Below are 24623 nucleotides of genomic sequence, written 5' to 3' on the forward strand. Positions count from 1 at the left end.
TCCTGGGGTATCATGATTCCTTCAGAATTCCCCCAAACTAATTCTGACTTCTAAGTCTTACCTATGCAATTCAACCTATAATAATTTTGTCCTTCTGTGCCTTTATGTTGCATTTAATAATTTAAATACATACATTATACTGTTCATTCAGCACGTGTTTTTTTAAAAAGATTTTATTTATTTGAAAGCATGAGCTGGGGGGGAGAAGGGGGGGAAGCAGACTCCCCAGTGAGCAGGGACCCCAACGTGGGGGCTTGATCCAAGGACCCTGAGACCATGACCTGAGCTGAAGGCAGACGCTTAACTGACTGAGCCACCCAGGTGCCCCCATTCAGCACATACTTACGTGTGCATACCATACATCAGGCAGCAGTTTTAGTTAGAAGAGGTGTAAATATTAAGTCATGAAGTATTGGAGTCAGGAGACAGTGTCTCCTTTGTGACTTCTGACAAGTTACTTTTCTGAACTTATGCTTCCTAGTAATAATTATATATACTTTGGCTTTTGTGAAGATTAAAATATTTGGAACTCTTGAATTGCCATGTGAATTTTAGGATCAGCTTGTTAATTTACACACACACACACCCATCCAACTATGATATTATTAGGTATTGCATTGAATCCAAATGCCCGTTTGAGGAGTAGTAGTACTATTTTAAGTTTTTTGATCCTTGAACATGGGATGTTTTTCATTTATTTAGATTTTCTCTTATTTCTTTAAAAAATATTTTGTAGTTTTCAGGGTATGAGTTTTGCATGTCTTCTATTAAAGCTATGCCTAAGTAATTTAGTCCTTAGAATGCTATTTAAATGGATTTGTTTTCTTAATTTCATTTTCAGATTGGTCAATGCAAATGTATAGAAATACATTTAGTTTTGTTTTGATTTTGTATCCTGCAGCCTTGCCGAATTTGTGTATTCTTTTTTTAAAAAAATATTTTATTTATTTATTTATTTGAGAGAGACAGAGATAGTGAGAGAGAGCACGAGTGGGAAGGAGGGGGAGAAGCACATGGGACTCCATCCCAGGACCCTGGGATCATGACCCGAGCCAAAGGCAGACGCTTAGCCGACTGAGCCATCTAGGCGCCCCGAACTTGTGTATTCTGATAGGTTTTTCTTAGTGGATTTCTTAGAATTTTCTATATACAAGATTATTGCATCTAAATGATAAAACTGAATATTGTTTTACTTCTTCCTTTCCAGTCTAGATGCTTTTTATTTCTTTTTCTCTCTCTCTTTTTGCCTAATTGCTCTGGCTAGAACCTCTGCTATCATGTTGAATAGAAGTGCTGAGAGTGGACATGGCTTGTTTTGGACCTGGTCTAAAGGGAAAGCTTTCTTTCACCATTAACTATGATGTTAACCATGGGTTTTTGATAGATGCTTTTTATCAGGTTGAGGAAGTTCTCTTCTATTCCTAGTTTGTTTAGTGTTTTTATCATGAAGGGGTGTTGAATTTTGTCAAATGCTCTTTCTGTGTATATTAAGATAATCATGTGGTTTTTGTCCTTTATTCTACTGATAGGTTATAATACATTGAGTTTCAGATCTTAAACCAACCTTGCCTTCTCTTGATACATTTTAGTCATGGTATATAATTCTTTTTATATAATACTGAATTTGGTTTGTTAGTATTTTGTTGATGATTTTTGCATCTATATTTAAAACAGATTTTGGTTTCTTGTTTTATCTTTCTTTTCTCTTAAAGATTTTATTTTTAAGTATTCTCTGTACCCAACGTGGGGCTCAAACCCAACTCTGAGACTAAGAGTAACATGTTCCACCAACTGAGCCAGCCAGGTGCTCCTGGTTTCTTGTTCTTTTATTGTTTTTGTCTGGTATTGGTATTAACTGGTCAGGTAGAATGGGTTGGGAAGTGTTCCCCCACTTTTTTTTTTTTTTAAGAGTTTGTGAAAGATTGTTACTTCTTTAAATGTTCAGTAGAATTTCACAGCAAATCAGAAATGGTAGGACTAGAGCTGAGCTGAAAAGCCTAGATGCATTTGTATATCTTGTGGGCCTTTAAATTGAGTTTGTGATTGAAAGCCCAAGAGTGAATGCCACTGTGAAGTTACAAAGTAGGGAGAAAAGGAGATTGAGTATAGTATAGTGGTAAACGCTTTTATTTAATGAGGGGAATAGAAGGAAGAGGAAGGAAAGGAGAGGTCAGATCTAGGAGAAAACTCAGTTGAGCAGTGTCACAGACACTAAGTTAGACTATCATAAAGGATTTGCCAAGATGGCTAGTGGAATGAGAACTGAAGAGAGGTATATGGATTTGGTGACAAGGGGATCTTTATGATCCAAAAAGGAGAGCAGATTCAGATTATATAACATAGGAGAGAAGAGGGTAGTAAATGGACATAGTGGATATGGAATGTGCTCTTTAAAATTAATGTCAAAACTTCAAATTATCTCCAGAGTTTAAAAGTTTAAAGAAAAATCAAAGTAATATGTACACATGGTTCAAAATTTAAGTAGTAGAGAAAATGTCTTTCCTGAAGTATCTTTCAAATTCTCTCTCACACTTCCGGCAATTTCTTGTGTATCCTTCCAGATGGATTTTATTTGATTTTTATTTATTTATTTTAAAGATTTATTTATTTATTTATTTGACAGAGACAGCCAGTGAGAGAGGGAACACAAGCAGGGGGAGTGGGAGAGGAAGAAGCAGGCTCCTAGCGGAGGAGCCTGATGCGGGGCTCGATCCTGGAATGCCAGGATCACGCCCTGAGCCGAAGGCAGACGCTTAACGACTGCGCCAGCCAGGCGCCCCTTTCCAGATGGATTTTAAAACAGGGCTGTGTGTGTGTTTTCTAATTTACACAAGTAAAATAATACTAAACATGCTGTTCTGCCTTTTTTAAAAATTAATGATTGCTTTGGAAATTTATAGTGTGTGTCAGTGTGTAGATTCTGAGTAAAAACATTTGATGATAAAGCAAAGGAGAGATAATTTTATTGGTGATAGCGTTGAGGGAAGTTATTTTTAGGCTCAGGAAGTGTTGATAATGTTTGTAGCAAGGAAATAGAGTGGATCTAGAAGGAACTTAAATATACAAAGGGTTGGGAGGAGTTTACTGGGAAAGACTTGAAGGCTTAAGTTCCTTAGAAAGGACCAGTGAAAAATGTCATTGGTATTTTGATCGGGATCGCACTGAAAGTGTAGATTGCTCTGGGTAGCATAGACATTTTAACTATGTTAATTCTTCCGATCCATGAGCATGGAATATTTTTCCATCTTTTTGTGTCTTCAGTGTCTTTCAAGAGTGATTTGTAGTTTCTAGAATATAGATCCTTTACATCTCTGGTTAAGTTAATTCCGAGATAACGTATAATTTTTGGTGCTATTGTAAATGGAATGGATTCCCTAATTTCTCTTTCTTCAGTCTCATTGTTCGTGTATAGAAATGCAGCTGATTTCTGAGCATTGATTTTGTATCCCGCCACATTACTGAATTGCTCTATAACTTCTAGTAGTTTGGGGATGGATTCTTTTGGGTTTTCCATATAGAGTATCATGTCATCCGCAAAGAGAGACAGTTTGACTTCTTCTTTGCCGATTTGGATACCTTTTATCCCTTTTTGTTGTCTGATTGCTGTTGCAAGGACTTCTAGTACTATGTTGAATAATAGTGGCGAGAGTGGGCATCCTTGTCAATGACATTTTTCAAAGAACTGGAACAAACAGCCCTTAAATTTGTGTGGAACCAGAAAAGGCCCCAAGGAATTGTTGAAAAGGAAAAACAAAGCTGGGGGCATCACACTGCCGGATTTCAAGCTGTACTACAAAGCTGTGATCACAAAGACAGCATGGTACTGGCACAAAAACAGATACATAGACCAATGGAACAGAATAGAGAACCCAGAAATGGACCCTCGGCTCTTTGGGCAACTAATCTTTGACGAAGCGGGAAAAAACATCCGGTGGAAAAAAGAGTCTCTTCGATAAATGGTGCTGGGAAAATTGGACAGCTGCATGCAAAAGAATGAAACTTGACCACTCTCTTACACCATACACAAAGATAAACTCCAAAAGGATGAAAGACCTCGATGTGAGATAGGAATCCATCAAAATCCTAGAGGAGAACATAGGCAGCAACCTCTACGACATCGGCCACAGCAACTTTTTTCATGACACATCTCCAAAGGCAAGAGAAACAAAAGAAAAAATGAACTTGTGGGACTTCATCAAGATAAAAATCTTTTGCACAGCCAATGAAACAATAAAAAAAAACTAAGAGGCAGCCCACGGAATGGGAGAAGATATTTGCAAATGACACTACAGATAAAAGACTGGTATCCAAGATCTACAAAGAACTTCTCAAACTCAATACACAAGAAACAAATAAACAAATCAAAAAATGGGCAGAAGATATTAATAGACACTTTTCCAACGAAGACATACAAATGGCTAACAGACACATGAAAAAATGTTTAAAATCATTAGCCATCAGGGAAATTCAAATCAAAACCACACTGAGATACCACCTTACAGCAGTTATAATGGCAAAAATTGACAAGGCAGGAAACAACAAATGTTGGAGAGGATGTGGAGAAAGGGGATCCTCCTACATTGTTGGTGGGAATGCGAGTTGGTACAGCCACTCTGGAAAACAGTGTGGAGGTCCCTTAAAAAGTGAAAAATTGAGCTACCCTGTGACCCAGCCATTGCACTACTGGGTATTTACCCCAAAGATACAGACGTAGTGAAGAGAAGGGCCTTATGCACCCCAGTGTTCATAGCAGCATTGTCCACAATAGCTAAATCGTGGAAGGTACCGAGATGCCCTTCAACAGATGACTGGATTAAGAAGTTGTGGTCCATATATACAATGAAATATTACTCAACCATCGAAAAGAATGATTTCTCAACATTTGCTGCAACATGGACGGGACTGGAGGAGATAATGCTAAGTGAAATAAGTCAAGCAGAGAAAGACAATTATATGGTTTCGCTCATTTATGGAACATAAGAAGTAAGAAGATCAGTAGGAGAATAAAGGGAAGAAGAAAGGGGGGTAAACAGAAGGGAATGAACCACGAGAGACTATGGACTCTGGGAAACAAACTGAGGGCTTCGGAGGGGGGGGAATGTGATAGGCTGGTGATGGGTATTAAGGAAGGCACGTATTGCATGGTGCACTGGGTGTTATACGCAAGTAATCATGGAACTTTAAAAAAATAAATAAATTAAAAAAAAACTGATAGGAACAAGGAGAGGGGGAAGTTGTAAAGAAGACTTTCACTTTTACTCCATATACTTCCACATTATTTGAAGTTTCATTATAAGAATCTATTCATATATAATTTTTTTAAATTAAAAGTCCATCAAATGCCAAAAAAAAAAAAAAGAAACGACCAGTGAAAAATCATTTGGCTTGGTTTTGTGAATCTCTCCAGGAATCTTATCTTGGTGGCTGGGGCAAGAAGTACACAACAAGTAGTATTTTCTCAGGATTAGGGGCTTTAGAGATTCCATTGAAATGGCTGACTGTGGGACTCAGGGTAGGTAGCAAGTTATGAGAGGCAAAATTGTGATTTCTTTTTCTAGTATTGAGTACAATTCTGACTGATAATTGTTTTCCTTAATTTAAACCCCACTTCTTTTTTACATTTTAAAGTAGGTAATACTTAGAAAAATTATTTAACTTTCTTAAGTTACTTGAATGAACAACCTACGAAAGGCTTTTAAGTGTTTTTTAGTTAAAAAGTTTTTCCTAAAAATTTTTGAACTAGAGATGAGAGCTGAAGGTTGTAAATTGATTAATTTCTGTTTTTGATGGCCTGAGAAAGATTTATCAATGCTGATTTTTTTAAATCTTCTGCACAAAAGGTATCCTGTTATTTACTATTTTTCTTTTATTTTTCACTTATTAGTGCACATCTTGGAGACTTTTCCATGAGATTATGTATAGCTGACCCTTGAACTATATAGAAGTTAGGCATGTGACACCCTGCGCAGTTGAAAATCTGTGTACAAACTCTTGATTCCTCAAAAACTTAACTACTAATAGCCTGTTGTTGACTGGAAGCCTTACTGATAACATAAACAGCCAATTAACACATATTTTCTATGTTACATATATTATATATACTGTATTCCCACAATAGATAAGCTGGTAATAAGGAAATGCATTAAAAAATAATAAAAAACATGTTTATGGGGATGCCTGGGTGGCTTAGTCAGTTGAGCGTCCTACTCTTGATTTTGGCTCAGGTCAGGATCTCAGGGTCCTGGGATTGAGTCCTGCATTGGGCTCCCTGCTCAGTGGGGAGTCAGCCTGTCTCCCCCTTTTTCTCCCCCTCCCCTTGTGTGCATGCACATTCTCTCTCTCTCTCAAATAAATCTTTTTTTTTTTTTTTTAAGATTTTATTTATTTATTTGACAGAGAGAGACAGCCAGAGAGAGAGAACACAAGCAGGGGGAGTGGGAGAGGAAGAAGCAGGCTCCCAGTGGAGGAGCCTGATGTGGGGCTCGATCCCATAACGCCAGGATCACGCCCTGAACCGAAGGCAGATGCTTAACGACTGAGCCACTCAGGCGCCCCTCAAATAAATAAATCTTAAAAAAAATACTGTACTGTAAAAAACCCCACATATAAGTGAACCTACATAGTTCAAACCCACATTGTTCAAAGGTCAATTGCGTATGCCTTTGCTGTTTTTCTTTTTTTAAAATTGTAACAAAATATACATAATTTACCAAATATATAAAATTTTACCAAAATATACTTAAAACTTACAATTTTAACCATTTTGAGTGTACAGTTTGTTGGTATTAAGTAATTCACATTGTCATTCAACCATCAGCACCATCCATTTCCAGAACTTTTTTCATCTTCCTAAACTGAAACTCTGTACGCATTAAACAATAAGTACGCATCCTTCCTTCCCCCAGCCTGTGGCAACCACCAATCTGCTTTCTGTTCTATGAATCTGACTACTTTAAGTATCTCATGTAAGTGGAATCATACAGTATTTGTCCATTTGTGTCTGACTTGTTTCACTTAGAATAACATCTTCAAAGCTTATCCATTTTTAAAAAAGATTTTATTTACTTATTTGACAGTGTGTGCACACACAAGCAGGGGGAGTGGCAGGCAGACGGAAAGGGAGAAGCAGGCTCCCCTTGGGGCAGGGAACCAAATGCGGGGCTTGATCCCAGCACCCTGGGATCATGAGCTGAACCGAAGGCAGACGCTTAACCTACTGAGCCACACAGGTGCCCCAAAGTTTATCCATGTTGAAGCATATGTCAGAGTTGCTTTCTTTTTTTAAGGCTGAATAATATTCCACTGTATGTGTATATTGTATTTTGTGTCTGTCAGTGGACATTTGAGTTGCTTCCACTCCTTGGCTATTGTGAATAATGCTGCTGTGAACGTGGGTGTACAAATATGTGTGAATCCTAGCTTTTGCTTCTTTTGTGTATATACCTGGAAGGGGAATTGCTGGATCATATGAAAATTCTATTTTTAATATTTTGAGGAACTGCCCTACTAATTCCCATAATAGCTGCACCATTTTCCATTCCTCCTAGCAGCATACAAGGGTTCCAGTTTCTCCACATCCTCTCCAACACTTGCTATTTTCTGTTTTCTGGATAGTAGCCATCCTAAGGAGTGTGAGGTGGTATCTTGTGGTTTTGATTTGCAGTTCCCTAGTGATTAGTTATGTTGAACATCTTTTCATGTGCTTATTGGCCATTTGAATATCTTCTTTGGAGAAATGTCTATTGAAATCCTTTGCCCATTTTTTAATTGGATTGTTTTTTGTTACTCAGTTGTAGGAGTTCTTTATATAGTCTTGATATTAACCCCTTATCAGATAAATGGTTTGCAAAATTTCCCCCCATTTTGTGGGCCACTTTTTCACTTTATTGGTAGTGTCCTTTCATGCATAAGATTTTAAAATTTTGACATAGTCAATTATTTATTTCTGTTGTTGCCTGTTCTTTTAGTGTCACACCCAAGAAGTCATTGCAAAATTCAATGCCAGCTTTTTTTTTTCCTTTGGAAATTTAATCTTGGGTTCATAAGACTAAGTCATTGTTCTCAACCGTATTTACTGCTAATGCTGGAGAATTAGTAACTCTCTTCACACGTAGTAAAGAAGAATTAGAGATGAGAAAGATGGTTACGTAGTAAGGGCAGCAGAAGGAGCAAATGTGTTTGGAATAGAATTAGAAGGGATAGACTTAGAATTTTAGAGTTATGCAGTTATAGTTAGATTTTTCTTGATCAGAGCTATGTTGTTCAGTAAACAGAGCTCTGGTATTTTCAAGCTTTTATTGTCGATAGGTGACAAAAAAATGGTTTGTATTTTAATCACGAAGATGATGGAGTTCAGCCTTTACTTTGTTATTTTTTTTAAAGATTTTATTTATTTGAGAGAGAGAGAGAGAAAACGTGAGCGGGTTGGAGGGGCAGAGGGAAAGGGACAAGCAGACTCCCCACTGAGCAGGGAGCCCAATATGAGGCTCAATCCCAGAACCCTGGGATGATGACTTGAGCCAAAGGCAAGACACTCACCTGACTGAGCCACCCAGGCATCCCTCACTTTGTTATTTTTTTATTGGGTTCAGAAAATATTCTGACACCTCAATAAAAAAGCTTTTTCACTAATTTATGTTAGAAATCTTTTCCAAATTAAAAATACAGAATCCATTGAAATGAGAAATATAAGAGACTCTGTAGAGGTTAATTGTAACTTTATCACTCTATCAGAGTTGCACCTAAGCCTGTTTGTGTCTCTGCTTCTTTTTCATTTTGCAGGGACATTTAGCTTCTATCTGAATATATTTCAGATCCCTGAATAACAGGCACACTGTATTTGTCTTTTCCCCATCTTCTATGCCTTTCCAAATCCAATTCATTTATTCATACACTCATTTGGTCATTAAATTATTTAATCATTTATTCAGTAATATTTATTGAAAGCTAAGCTCTGAGCTAAATACTGGGATTCAGACGTGAATTAAGAAACAGTTTCTGCCTTTGTAACTTCACAGTTTCTGGGGAAATAAGATAGTAACCATCATTAAAACACAATATAGTTCTTCAGCATCATACTCAAAGTCCACCTGCAGCAAGGCCTTTCCCAACTTATGCAACCTAGGTGACCCAGGCCCCATCTTTTTGTGGATTACTATAGCATATATTGTTTGTGTTATATAATTACAAATATCTTCTTCACAGCAACGGAATTGAATACATAAACTATCATGAAAATAGTCTAACATCTCTTTGCCTTCCATTCTTTCTTAGCTGTTTAATGTTTATATTTTACTTAAATAGGCAATTCATTTAGGCAGCCAAAAATCAGTCTTTTCATTAGATTTCATTTGTATTGCCTTTGTACAACACAGTGTCATGTTCCTGTTGAACAAAAGCTTAGTTTCCATACTAATTCTAAAGTTGCAAGGGGTGCCTGGGTGGCTTAGTAGGTTAAGCATCTGACTCTTGATTTCAGCTCTGGTCATGATTTTGGGCTTGTGGGATTGGGCGGCAAGTTGGGCTCTGTGCTCAGTGGGCAGTCTGCTTGAGATTATCTCCCTTTCCCTCCCCCGCTCTGCTTGTGTAAGCACAAGCATATGTGCTGTCTCTCTCTCAAATAAATAAAATCTTCTTTTTAAAAAAGATTTATTTATTTGACAGAGAAAGAGAGAGCACAAGCAGGGGGAAAGGCGGAGGGAGAAGCAGACTCCCTACTGAGCTGGGAGCCAGGTGTGGGACTTGATCCCAGGATTTTGGGATCATGACCTGAGCTGAAGGGAGACACTTAACTGACTGAGCCACCCAGGTGCCCCTCAAATAAATAAATCTTTAAGAAAAGATAAAGTTGCAGTCTTTGTAAATGATCCTAATTCTCATTTAAGAGGAGAGAAGAAATAAATGGGTAAGTGAAGGAAGAACAGAATAAGTTTTGAAATAGAAAAAGAAATATGTACTTTTGTCTTAAGTGATATTATGATAAAGCAGATATACCTACAAAGATAGGCTTTATATGTTTGTGATAGATTAACATCACATTTTTCTTATTCTAGAATGTTGTAATTTAAGCCAAAAGTTTAGGCCTTAATTTTCTTATTTACTATGTAAAGCAGATAAGGACACTTGGAGAGTGTTGTGTTTGATATGTTTGATGTGTTTTGATATGTTTTTTTTTTCAATGAAGTAATTTCCTTTATTTAATGATCCATTTCAAGGATACATTTTGTTAATCTGAACAGCTAGGATGATGTGTTTTTAATCAATTGATTTTAGTATTATTTAAGTCATAGATTTTTAAAAAATTTTTTTAATTATATTATGTTAGTCACCATACAGTACATCCCTGGTTTCCGATGTAAAGCTTGATGCTTCATTAGTTGCGTATAACACCCCGTGCACCATGCAATACGTGCCCTCCTCACTACCCATCACCAGTCCATCCCATTCCCCCACCCTCCTCCCCTCTGAAGCCCTCAGTTTGTTTCTCAGAGTCTATAGTCTCTCATGCTTCATTCCCCCTTCTGATTACCCCCCTTTCTTTATCCCTTTCTTCCCCTACCGATCTTCCTAGTTCTTATGTTCCATAGATGAGAGATATCATATGATAGTTGTCTTTCTCTGCTTGACTTATTTCACTTAGCATTATCTCCTCCAGTGCCGTCCATGTTGCAGCAAATGTTGAGAACTCGTTCTTTCTGATAGCTGAGTAATATTCCATTGTATATATGGACCACAACTTCTTAATCCAGTCATCTGTTGAAGGGCATCTTGGTTCTTTCCACGATTTGGCTATTATGGACAATGCTGCTAGGAACATTGGGGTGCATAAGGCCCTTCTCTTCACTATGTCTGTATCTTTGGGGTAAATACCCAGTAGTGCAATGGCTGGGTCATAGGGTAGCTCAATTTTTAACTTTTTAAGGGACCTCCACACTGTTTTCCAGAGTGGCTGTACCAACTCGCATTCCCACCAACAATGTAGGAGGGATCCCCTTTCTCCACATCCTCTCCAGCAATTGTTGTTTCTTGGCTTGTCCATTTTTGCCATTCTAACTGGTGTAAGGTGGTATCTCAGTGTGGTTTTGATTTGAATTTCCCTGATGGCTAATGATTTTGAACACTTTTTCATGTGTCTGTTAGCCATTTGTATGTCATCATTGGAAAAGTGTCTGTTCATATCTTCTGCCCATTTTGATTTGTTTATTTGTTTCTCGTGTATTGAGTTTGAGAAGTTCTTTGTAGATCTTGGATACCAGTCTTTTATGTGTAGCGTCATTTGCAAATATGTTCTCCCATTCCGTGGGCTGCCTCTTAGTTTTTTTGACTGTTTCTTTGGCTGTGCAGAAGCTTTTTATCTTGATGAAATCCCACAAGTTCATTTTTTCTTTTGTTTCTCTTGCCTTTGGAGTTGTGTCATGAAAAAGGTTGCTTTGGCCGATGTCGTATAGGTTGCTGCCTATGTTCTCCTCTAGGATTTTGATGGATTCCTGTCTCACATCGAGGTCTTTCGTCCATTTGGAGTTTATCTTTGTGTATGTTGTGAGAGAGTGGTCAAGTTTCATTCTTTTGCATGTAGCTGTCCAATTTTCCCAGCACCATTTATTGAAGAGACTGTCTTTTTTCCACCGGATGTTTTTTCCTGCTTTATCAAAGATTAGTTGCCCAAGGAGCCGAGGGTCCATTTCTGGGTTCTTTATTCTGTTCCATTGGTCTATGTGTCTGTTTTTGTGCAAGTACCATGCTGTCTTTGTGATCACAGCTTTGTAGTACAGCTCGAAATCCGGCATTGTAATGCCCCCAGCATTGTTTTTCCTTTTCAACAGTTCCTTGGCGATTCGGGGCCTTTGATATGTTTTTTTATCCATTCAGCCACTCTGAGTCTTTCAATTAGAGAATTTAGCCCGTTTACATTTAAAGTAATTAATGGTAGCTAAGTACTTATTGCCTTTTGTGTGTGTGTGCCATTGTGTTGTTTTTTGGCTGCTTTGTAATTCCTCTGTTCCTTCTTTTCTTGCTCTCTTCCTTTGTGATTTGATGATTTTCTCTTGTGGTATATTTAGATTCCTTTATCTTTTATGTATCTACTATAGGCTTTTGCTCTGTGATTGTCATGAGACTTATCTAAAACAATATACAACAGTCTGTTTTAAGTTGCTAGGCAACTTAAGTTTGAGCATATTCTAAAGCTCTACATTTTTACTCTCCCTACAAAGTCATTAAAAAAAAAAAAGATTATTTATTTTAGTGGGGAGGGGCAGAGGGAGAGGGAGAGAGAGAATCTCAAACAGACTCTGTGCTGAGTGTGGAGCTGGATGCAGGGCTTGATCTCACTGCCCCGAGATCATGACCTGAGCTGAACCGAGAGTTGGATGCCCAACTGACAGCCACCCAGGCACTCCCAACATGTTTTTGATGTCACAGTTTATATCTTTTTATCTTGTGTTTCCCTTAACAAATTATTGTAGTCACAGTAAAATGTTCATTTTCTCTCCCGCTTTTAAGATTTTTTCCCCTCGTCTGTAACTTTTGACACTTTAATTATAATGTGTCTTGGTGTGGATTCCTTTGGGTTTATCTTTTTTAGAACTCTCTGGGCTTCCTGGATCTGGATGTCTGTTTCCTTCTCCAGGTTAGGGAAGTTTTTATCCATTATTTCTTCGAATAATTTTCCTGCCCCTTTTGTTCCCTCTTCCTTTGGGACCTTTGTAACATGAATGTTGGTCTGCTTGATATTGTCCTATAAATTCTTTAATGTACCACTCATTTTTCATCTTTTTTCTTTTGCTGCTCTAATTGAGTTCCAGTGATGTGTCTTCAAGTGAAGTGATCCTTTCTTCTTCATCTAATCTGATGTTGAAGCCCTCTATTGTATTTTCCAGTTCAGTTATTGTATTCTTCAGTTCAGTTATTGTATTCTTCAGTAATGTGACTTCTATTTGATAATTTTTTATATTTTTAATTTTTTAATTAAAATTTTTACTTTGTTTATCCATTCTTTTTCTGAACTCAGGGAGCAATTTTATGATCATTCTTTCTTTCTTTCTTTTTTTTTTTTAGGAGCGAATACCAAATATTTATTTCTTTTGTGTGTGTGTGTGTGTGTGTGTGTGTTTTGTTTAGAGGTTTTTTTTTTTTTCAATTAACATATTATTTATTATTTGTTCAGGGGTACAGGTCTGTGATTCATCAGTCTTACATGATATATAGCGTTCACCACAACACATGCCCTCCCTAGTGTCCATCACCGAGCCACCCCATTCCCCCCATGCCCCTCCCCTCCAGCAACCCTCAGTTTGTTTCCTGAGATTAAGAGTCTCTTATGGTTTGTCTCACTCTCTGGTTTTGTCTTGTTTCATTTTTTTCCCTCTCTTCCCCTATGATCCTCTGCCTTGTTTCTTAAATTCCACATATCAGTGAGATCATATATGATAACTGTCTTTCTCTGGTTGACTTATTTTGCTTAGCATAATACCCTCTAGTTCCATCTACATCGTTGCAGATGCCAACATTTCATTTTTTGATGGCTGTGTAATATTCCATTGTATATATATACACCACATCTTTATTCATTCATCTGTCATTGGACATCTAGGCTCTTTCCATAGTTTGGCTATTGTAGACATTGCTGGTATAGACATTGGGGTGCAGGTACCCCTTCGGTTCACTACATTTGTATCTTTGGGGTAGATACTCAGTTGTGCAATTGCTGGTTGTAGAGTAACTCTATTTTCAACTTTTTTGAGGAACCTCTATACTGTTTTCCAGAGTGGCTGCACCAGCTTGCATTCCCACTAACAGTGTAGGAGGGTTCCCCTTTCTCCACATCCTTGCTAACATCTGTCCTTTCCTGACTTGTTAATTTTAGCTGTTTTGACTGGTTTGAGGTAGTATTTCATTGCTTTTGATTTGTATTTCTCTGATGCCAAATGATGTTGAGCAATTTTTCATGTGTCTGTTGGCCATTTGGATGTATGACCATTATTTCGAATTCCTTTGTTAGGTAAATCGCTTACCTCTCTTTTGTTAAGGTGTTTTTCTGAACTTTCATCTAATTCTTTTCCTGTGGAACATACTCCTTTTTCTTTTTTTCCCCATTTTCTTTACTCTCCATGTTGATTGTATGCATTAGATAAGATAGCAACTCTTGCAGCCACCAAAAAAAAAAAAAAAAAAAAATCTTGGCATTTGCAACGATGTAGATGGAACTAGAGGGTATTATGCTAAGCAAAATAAGTCAACCAGAGAAAGACAGTTATCATATGATCTCACTGATATGTGGAATTTAAGAAACAAAGCAGAGGATCATAGGGGAAGAAAGGAAAAAATGAAAGAAGACAAAACCAGAGAGGGAGACAAACCATAAGAGACTCTTAATCTCAGGAAGCAAACTGAGGGTTGCTGGAGGGGAGGGGCGTGGGGGGAATGGGGTGGCTGGGTGATGGGCACTAGGGAGGGTATGTGTTGTGGTGAGCGCTGTGTATTGTGTAAGACTGATTAATCACAGACCTGTACCCCTGAATCAGATAATACATTACATGTTAATTAATTGAATTTAAATTAAAAATAATAATTGAGAAAAAAAACCCCCAGCAACTCTCCCAAGTTTTGAAAAAGTGGCCTTATGTAGGAGATGAATTTTATCTTTCAACCTTGCCTTAGCATTTAGCTGTCTCTCAAACTTTTGTGGTTATCCAAGAGTCTACTATATTTTTGGTGTCTTTTAGCACTTGAAGATATGCCAAAAACTGTCAGTGTCCCACAGGGGAGGAACTCAGTTACCACTTAGATTAAGGCTAATTGGAAGCCAGACTCTCAGGCTATAGCTTTTTTTTTTTTTTTTTTTAAGATTTTATTTATTTATTTGACAGAGATAGAGACAGCCAGCAAGAGAGGGAACACAAGCAGGGGGAGTGGGAGAGGAAGAAGCAGCCTCATAGCAGAGGAGCCTGATGTGGGGCTTGATCCCATAATGCTGGGATCACGCCCTGAGCCGAAGGCAGACGCTTAACCGCTGTGCCACCCAGGCGCCCCCTCAGGCTGTAGCTTTTAAAGTATACAAATTATATATAAAGTCCTGCAAGACTGTCCGCTGGTGGCCCCCAGAGGCAGATGATCTGGGAGTATCCCCTGGGAAGCAGCTGTAAATTGGAGTGTCAGACAAGGGTGCAAACTCCTTTCTGGGGGATACTGGCAAGCTTGAGTGAGAGGGAGATGCAAAGATGGTGCCTGCTGGCCTCTGTCTTTGGAATACTTTAGTAGGCACATATGTATGTTGAATTAGATACCTGCCTCTCAGGCTGATGCTTTAGGATAAGCAAATAAGCCTTTTCCACAGAAAGTCTGGGTGCTTTTCACTTGGCTGCCTTTGTGCTGAGCTCTGGGGTGCATGAATTTGCATGCCAGCTTTTTGAGAACTGCTTTTCAATTCCTTTGAGTTTTGGGAGTCTTGTGGATGCAAGCTGTGTTGGCTTTCAAAGCTAGATCTTTAGGGGGCTTATCTCTCAGGTGTAAGTCTTAAAAGTTGTGGTGCCAGGTATGGTTTTTTTTTTTTTCCCCAGCTTGGTTTATTTCTGTAATTTTATTTTATTTTATTTTTTTTATAATAATTTTTAATGTTATGTTAGCCACCGTACAGTATATCCTTAGTTTTTGATGTAATGTTCCATGATTCATTATTTGCGTATAACACCCAGGGCACCATGCAATATGTGCCCTCCTTAATACCCGTCGCCGGTGACAGGTATGGGGTTTTAACCTGTTTCTCCTCAGGGAGAAGTTCCTGGGTTGAGTTCCCTGCCCATTGTGGGTTCTTGTGCCTGGGGTGGGGTTTATGAGATTGTCTCTTAACCTTACCTACTTTCTTTAATGTGGTTTCCCTCTCATTTGTGAATGGGTTGCTCTGCCAGGTTTTAGGTTTATTTAGAATTTGTTCCATATATATTTGTAGATTTGGTGTGTCCGTAGGAGGAGGTTAATTCAGGATCTTCCATTGTCACCTTGAACTGGACCCTTCCTTCCACAATACTTTTAAGTTTTCATTTGTAAGTCTTGCACTTATATTGTTAAATTTATTCCTAAGAATTTTATTATTTTTGATGCTATTAGAAATTGAATTTTATTTTTGTCCTATTTTTTAAAGATTTTATTTTATTTTTGAGAGAGGGGGAAAGAGAGAATCTTTAGTAGGCTCCATACCCAATGCAGAGCCTGACATGGGGCTTGATCTCATGACCCTGAGATCATGACCTGAGCCAAAATCAAGTGTCAGATGCTTAACTTACTGAGCCACCCAGGCACCCCTAAAGATTTTATTTTTTAAGTAATCTCTACACCCAATATGGGTCTTGAACTCAGGACCCTGACATCAGGAGTCACATGCCCTACTGACTGAGCCAGCCAGGCACCCCTAGAAATGGAATTTTTAAAATTTCCTTTTTGGATTATTTATTGCTAGTGGATAACAGTACAATTGATTTTTTGTATATTGACTACATGCTGTAGTCTTTTTGAGCTTCTTCATTAGTTATAGTTTTTCAGTGGATTTCTTAGTGTTTTTTATTTTTTTGTTTTTGTTTTTTTAGAGATTTATGATTTATCTTAGCACAAAAGAGCCCCAGCAGGGGGAGGGGAAAGGGAAGGAGAGAAAGAATCCCCAAGCTGACTTCCTGCTGAGTATGAAGCCCAGCACAGGGCTCGTTCCCATGACCCTGAGACCATGACCCTAGCTGAAATCAAGAGTTGGACGCTTAACCGACTGAGCGACCCAGGCGCCCATTTTTAGTGTTTTTTTTTTTTTTAAAGATTTTATTTATTTATTTGACAGAGATAGAGACAGCCAGCGAGAGAGGGAACACAGGCAGGGGGAGTGGAAGAGGAAGAAGCAGGCTCATAGTGGAGGAGCCTGATGTGGGGCTCGATCCCATAACGCCGGGATCACGCCCTGAGCCGAAGGCAGATGCTTAACCGCTGTGCCACCCAGGCGTCCCTTAGTGTTTTTTAAACACAGGATCGTGTCATCTGCAAGCGATGGCAGTTTTACTTCTTCCTTCCCAATTTGGATGTCTTTTATTTCTTTTTGCATAGTTGACCTGCCCAGAATTTCCAAGATAATGTTCATCCTGTCTTCTTCCTGTCTTAAGGAGAAAGCATTCAGTCTTTTACCTTTAAGTATGATATTAATTGTGGGGTTTTTTTAGATGTCCTTTATCAAGTTGAGGCATTGTTGAAAAAAATTCTTTTTTATGTAAATTATAATATGTAGTCAAAAGAGCGGGTTATCTGGGGCGCGTGGGTGCATCAGTCGGTTGAATGTCCGACTCTTGTTTTCAGCTCAGGTTATGCTCTCATGCATCATGAGATTGAGCCCCACGTCGGGCTCTGTGCTCAGTGGGGAGTCCACTTGAAGATTCTCTGCTTTTGCCCCTTCCCCCACTCTCATGTGTGATTGTGCATGCGTGCCCGCTGTCTGTCTCTCAAATAAATAAATAAACCTTAAAAAAGAGAACCAATTATCTAAGTTAATGTTTAAGGAACTAGGATAAATTGTTGTATTATTTCTATTGAAATGTCCCTACAGAGATGAGATACATCTAGATACAGTTTTTTAAATAGAAAAATTGAAATTATAATGAGTGGTGGAAATGTTCAGAAGTTATTTTACTTCTTTTAGATGGAAACCTTTTTTCTGTTACATGACTAAGTTACAAATAGCATCTGGAAAACTTACACTTAGAGTGAATTACTTACCCTGTGTTTCAGACAAAAGAATGCCTCGGAGAAAGAAAAAAGTTAAAGAAGCCTCTGAAGCTCAGAACCTGGAGAAGAAAGATGCAGAAACTGCCAGTTCTGTCAATCTGAAGAGGAAACGTAGACTTGAAGATGCATTCATTGTGATATCTGATAGTGATGGAGAGGTCAGTATTCTGAAGAGTGGAGCTCTAGGTCTCAAACTATGCCTTCTCCATGACTGGTTTGTTTTGCAATTCTACCTTAATGCCAACTTGCCAGAGCATGCAGTTTTTTTTGTTTTGTTTTTTTTAAGATTATTATTTATTTGAGAGAAAGAGTGAGAGAGAGCATGACTGGGGTGAGAGGCAGAGGGAGAAGCAGAGTCCCCACTGAGCAGGGAGTCTGATGTGGGAATCGATCCTGCGACTCCAGGATCATGCCCTGAGCTGAAGGCGGCCGCTTCACCGACTGAGCCACCCAGGCGCCCCAGAGCATGCAGTTTTTTACTCAGCTTCACTTTGATTTGTAAATGGAATTAAGAATTACTTAACGTAATCATACTGTTTGGCTGAGGATGGATCATAGTTCCTCAGTTTTGTAATATTTTAACCCAAGGTGGTATTTTTAAACTATGAGAATAATGTAAGTCAAATGTAAATGTTAATTTTTATGTGTCTAGAAAGTGAGAGAAAGAGAATGTAAATGTAGTTAAGTCTTTATGGTCCAGTATGGTAGCAATGAGCTGCCTATAGCTATTTAAATTTGTATTAATTAAAATTAAATAAATCCGTTCCTCTGTTGGCCTGTCACATTTCAAGTGATCAAAGCCACGTGAGTCTAGTGTTTGCTGTATTAGATGGCACAGCGACAGAACATTTCCCTCATTTTGGAAAGCTTTATTGGACGATGCTGCTTTAGCTCTTAACATCTCTCCTTTGTTCTTTTTTTCCATTTGTTTGTTAGAGATTTCCCCTTGTCTGTAGGTCACATCCAGGAAGGCAACTAAGTCATTGTTTTTTCTTCCAAGTTCACTTCTCTTTTTTCTTTATCTTCCAACACATTTGATGGTAGAACTACTCATTGTTTTGTTATAAAGCTCAGAAATATCTTTAACTCATTCCTCTTTCTTTCTTTTTTTTTTTTAAGATTTTATTTATTTATTTGAGAGAGAGAGAGATTGCATGAGTATGTGGGGGGAGAGTGAGAGGGAGAAGCAAACTCCCCACTGAGCAGGGAGCCTGATGTGGGGCTCGATCCCAGAACTCCGAGATCATGACCTGAGCTAAAGGCAGACACTTAACTGACTGAGCCACCCAACTCATTCCTCTTTCTCATATTTTATAGCTAATCATTCACCACATCCTTTTTTTTTTTTTTTAAGATTTTATTTATTGAGAGAAAGCACATGCATGCACAAGCAGGGAAAGGGGCAAAAGTAGAGGGAGGGAGAGAATCCATGCTCGAGCCTGATACAGGACTCAGTCCCACAACCCCGAGGTCATGACCTGAGCTGAAATCAAAAGTCAGATACTTAACTGACTGCAACACCCAGGTGCCCCTTTTCACTACATCCTTTAGTTTTTACCTCTTAGAATGATACTCAGATCTATTCTTCCTCTTCCATTTCCATTTCTTTTCTTGATCATCTGTTATTTGAATTCTGGTAACAGACTCTGAACTTGCTTGTCTTTCTTTTTTTCCTCTATCGCAATTTTTTCTCTTATTTCACTTAGTTTACTCTAACTTTTTTTTAAGAATTCAGATTCTTTTTTTTTTAAGAATTCCGATTTTATTTTATTTTTTAAAAGATTTTATTTATTTATTTATTTATTAGAGAGAAACAGAGAGATAGTGAGAGAGGGCAGAGCAGGAGGGAGGGGCAGAGAGAGAATGGGGGCTTGATCTCCACTCCGCAGGATCATGATCTGAGCCGAAGGCAGATACTTAACTGACTGAGCCACCCAGGTGCCCCAGGAATTCAGATTTTACATTATTGTACTTGCTTACTTAAAAATCTTTGGTTGTCTAGTCCCTACAAAATTAGTTCAGAATATTAATATGGTATACTCCATTAGAACCTTCAAAAATCTGTTCTTATTTATATTCTCATTAGTAGTGCATTAGTTGCCTTGTTTCTTGCCAAAACTGTTACCACATTTTTTTCCCCAATTTGATAATCAAACTGTTGTATATTTTTAATAACTAGGAAAATTGAACATTTTTTCACATTTCTATTGGGTATTTATTTTTTTGAATTTCTTATAGTCTAGTTCTTAATTAGGATTTTGTCTAAATAGTTCTTATTTATTTATTTAAAGATTTTATTTGACAGAGAGAGACACAGTGAGAGAGGGAACACAAGCAGGTGGAGTGGGAGAGGGAGAAGCAGGCTTCCCGCTGAGCAGGATGCCGAATGCGGGGCTGGATCCCAAGACCCTGGGATCGTGACCCGAGCTGAAGGCAGATGCTTAACGACTGAGCCACCCAGGCCCCCTAAATAGTTTTTTTAAAGAAAGGTCTAAAAGTATAAAGAAGAAAACAGAACAGTCTATCGATTTTACCGCTTGAATAACTTCTCTTAATATTTACAAAAATAAAATAGTTATACACAAACACATGCAGATTCATTAAATTGTTATGTACATACATGTTAAAACAAACTAAAAACAGTTTAAAACTGTTTGAAAACAAAATAGTATAGAAAGGTATATAATGAAGGTATACACTGCAGTCAGTGCACATTTAATAAAAGGCAATAATTTCTTTATTCTTTATTTAGTACAGCTCGAAATCCGGCATTGTGATGCCCCCAGCTTTGTTTTTCCTTTTCAAGTTCCTTGGCGATTCGGGGCCTTTTCTGGTTCCATACAAATTTAAGGACTGTTTGTTCCAGTTCTTTGAAAAATGTCCTCGGTATTTTGATCGGGATAGCATTGAAAGTGTAGATTGCTCTGGGTAGCATGGACCTTTTAACTATGCTAATTCTTCCTATCCATGAGCATGGAATATTTTTCCACCTTTTTTGTCTTCCTCAGTGTCTTTCAAAAGTTATTTATAGTTTCTAGAATATAGGTCCTTTACGTCTCTGGTTAAGTTAATTCCAAGGTAACGTATGGTTTTTGGTGCTATTGTAAATGGGATGGATTCCCTAATTTCTCTTTCTTCGGTCTCGTTATTCGTGTATAGAAATGCAACTGATTTCTGAGCATTGATTTTGTATCCCGCCACATTACTGAATTGCTCTATAACTTCTAATAGTTTGGGCGTGGATTCTTTTGGGTTTTCCATATAGAGTATCACGTCATCTGCGAAGAGAGACATTTTGACTTCTTCTTTGCCGATTTGGATACCTTTTATCCCTTTTTGTTGTCTGATTGCTGTTGCAAGGACTTCTAGTACTATGTTGAATCATAGTGGCGAGAGTGGGCATCCTTGTCGTGTTCCTGATCTTAAGGGAAAGGCTTCCAGCTTTTCCCCATTGAGAATGATATTTGCTGTAGGCTTTTCATAGATGGTTTTTATGAGATTGAGGAATGTGCCCTCTATCCCTACACTCTGAAGGGTTTTAATCAGGAAAGGACGCTGTATTTTGTCAGATGCTTTTTCTGCATCAGTTGAGAGGATCATATGGTTCCTGAGTCTTTTCTTGTTGATATGATGTATCACGCTGATCGATTTGCGAATGTTGAGCCACGCTTGCATCCCAGGGATGAATCCCACTTGGTCATGATGGATAATCCTTTTAATGTACTGTTGGATTCTATTAGCCAGGATCTTGTTGAGGATTTTGGCGTCCATATTCATTAGGGAACTCGGTCTGTAATTCTCCTTTTTGATGGGGTCTTTGCCTGGTTTGGGGATCAAGGTAATAATACTGGCCTCATAGAATGAGTTTGGTAGCTTTCCTTCTGTTTCTATTTTTTGAAATAGCTTTAGGAGAATAGGTATTATTTCTTCTTTGAATGTTTGGTAGAATTCCCCAGGAAAACCACCCAGGCCTGGAGTTTTGTTATTTGGAAGGCTGTTTATCACTGACTCAATCTCTTCATAATTAATTGGCCTGTTTAAAAAATCAGCTTCTTCCTGTTTCAGTCTTGGTAGTTTATAGGTTTCCAGGAAGGCCTCCAACTCTTCCAGATTGCTTAATTTATTGGCATATAGCTGTAGATAAAAGTTTCTAATAATCCTGCCAATTTCAATGGTGTTGGTGTGACCTCTCCTTTTTCATTCATAATTTTATTAATTTGGGCCCTTTCTCTATTCTTTTGGATAAGTCTTGCCAGTGGTCTGTCAATTTTATTGATTCTCTCAAAGACAGCTTCTAGTTCTGTTGATCTGCTCTACTGTACTCCTGGTTTCTAATTCATTGATTTCTGCTCTAATCTTGGTCAGCTGCTTCCTCGTGCGTGGATTAGGCCTGTCCCTCTGTTGCTGTTCCAGCTTCTTGAGGTGAGAATATAAAAACTGCATTTTAGATTTTTCTATTCTTTTGAGTGAGGCTTGGATGGCTATGTATTTCCCCCTTAGGACTGCCTTTGCAGTATCCCATAGGTTTTGGACCGTTGTGTTTTCATTCTCGTTGGTCTCCATAAATTGTTTAAATTGATTTTTGATTTCCTGGTTTATCGAATCATTCCTGAGCAGGATGGTTGTTAGTCTCCAAGTGTTTGAGTTTCTTCCAGATTTTTCCTTGTGGTTGAGTTCCAATTTCAGAGTGTTGCAGTCTGAGAATATGCAGGGAATAATTTCAGTCTTTTGGTATTGGTTGAGACGTGTTTTGTGACCCAGAACAATGTCTATTCTTGAGAATGTTCCATGGGCATTAGAATAGAATGAGTATTCTTTGGTTCTGGGGGGTAGTGTTCTATATATCTCTATGAGGTCCAACTCGTCGAGTATGGCATTCAAATCTCTTGTTTCTTTGCTGATTTCTTGCTTAGGTGATCTGTCTATTGCTGATAGTGGAGTGTTGAGGTCTCCTACTATTAGCGTATTTTTATCTCTGTGTCTCTTTATTGTGGTTAAGAGTTGGCTTGTGTATCTTGCTGCTCCCCTGTTAGGGGCATATATATTTATAATTGTCATATCCACTTGTTGGATACATCCTTTAAGAATAATATAGTGCCCTTCTGTGTCTCTAACTATAGTCTTTAGTTTAAAATCCAATCTGTCTGATATGAGAATTGCTACCCCAGCTTTCTTTTGAGGTCCATTGGCGTGAAAGATTCCTTTACTTTCAGTCTGAATGTATCTTTAGGTTCAAAATGAGTCTCTTGTAGACAGCAAATGGATGAGTCATGTCTTTTTATCCAATCTGCAGCCCTGTGGCACTTTATGGGAGCATTTAGGCCATTTACATTGAGACTAATTATTGAGAGATATGATTTTAATGATGCCATGTTGCCAGTAAAGTCTTTGTTTCTATAGATTGTGACTTTCTGTTCTGTGTCACTCTTGGGGCCTTTTTACTTTTCTAGAACCCCCCTTAATATCTCCTGTAGGGCTGGTTTCGTGGTTACGAAATTGGTCAATGACTGGCGATTCTGGAAGGCCTTTATTTCTCCATCAATTCTGAATGACAGCCTTGCTGGATAAAGGATCCTTGGCTGCATGTTTTTCTCTGAAAGAGCTTTAAAAATGCCCCCCCCCCAACCCTTTCTCTCATTCCAGGTCTGTGTAGACAGGTCTGACGTAATTCTGATACCTTTGCTTTGTTGGTACGTGAGAGATTTCTTTGCCCTGGCCGCTTTCAATACTGTATCCTTGGATCTAATATTTGTGAAATGCACTATGACGTGACGTGGCGTAGGTTTGTCGTGGTTGAGCTTGGGAGGGGTCCTCTCTGCCTCTTGGACATGAATGTTTGTTTCCCTTGCTAGATTAGGCAAGTTTTCAGCTACAGTTTGTTCAAATATCTCTTCTAGACCTCTGTTTTTCTCCACCCCCTCGGGGATGCCGATGATTCTGACATTGGAACGTTTCATTGAGTCAGTAATCTCCTGTAACCTACATTCCTGAGCGTGGATTCCTTTGAGTCCAGATTCAATTTTAGCTTTTTCTTCTACTAACCCATTCTCCAATTTGCTGATACGTTCTTCTGCCTCATTTACCCTGGCCGTCAGAGCCTCTAGTTTTGACTGCATTTGGCTCATAGAATTTTTAATTTCTGCCAGATTCACTCTCATTTCCGCCCTTAGAGATTCTATATTCTCATTAACATTTTCGTTAATACTTTTTTCAAGTCTACACATCACCTTGACCATTGTTACTCTGAATTCCATTTCTGATAATTTGGTTATATCCATATCCATTAGTTCTGTGGCAGAGGCCACAGACTCATTGTCTTTTCTTTGCTGGGGGGATTTCTCCTTCTTGTCATTCTTTTTTTTTTTTTTTTTTAAAGATTTTATTTATTCGACAGAGAGAGACAGCCAGCGAGAGAGGGAACACAAGCAGGGGGAGTGGGAGAGGAAGAAGCAGGCTCATAGCAGAGGAGCCTGATGCGGGGCTCGATCCCGGAACGCCGGGATCACGCCCTGAGCCGAAGGCAGACGCTTAACCACTGTGCCACCCAGGCGCCCCATCCTTCTTGTCATTCTGACGAGGAGAGGGTGCGGGGTTGTCCAGAGCCCAAATTATTGACCGGCACCCAGGCCGTGCGCCCTTGTTTTATAGGGATCTTAGGGATGTGGGCTTCTTGACTTTTCAGCCTGCCTTCTGGGGGAGGGGCCTGCCGCGCTGATACTCAGGCAGCCCTGTTTGGGTAGAGTCTCTGTGTCCCCTGCGAGGGGGGATGGGGATGGGCACACTCTGAGCCGGTATTTCCAGGCTTTTGTTCTCTGGCGGCTTTCCTGGTGTTTGCTGTGCCTCTTCTGAGAGTCAGAGCAGCAGTGGCT

The 24623-nt window shown here is 38.7% G+C and overlaps 1 protein-coding gene across 5 annotated transcripts in view; it reads left to right on the forward strand.

Moving 5' to 3' along the window:
- UIMC1 (ubiquitin interaction motif containing 1) overlaps positions 1-24623 on the forward strand; it is a 137406-nt gene that overhangs the window by 25579 nt on the left and 87204 nt on the right. For 3 of the 5 annotated variants that reach the window (XM_045799601.2, XM_087867794.1, XM_045799678.2), the window contains one exon: positions 17758-17912. In XM_045799601.2, coding sequence (XP_045655557.1) covers positions 17758-17912 — 155 coding nt within the window. Of the gene's footprint in view, positions 1-15796; positions 16041-17757; positions 17913-24623 lie in introns of those variants that run through there. The other 2 variants (XM_045799764.2, XM_087867795.1) reach the window with 2 other exon arrangements.

This window comes from Ursus americanus, chromosome 15 (genome assembly GCF_024610735.1).
Source record: "Ursus americanus isolate L20-20 chromosome 15, mUrsAme1.1.p, whole genome shotgun sequence".
NCBI lineage: Eukaryota > Metazoa > Chordata > Mammalia > Carnivora > Ursidae > Ursus > Ursus americanus.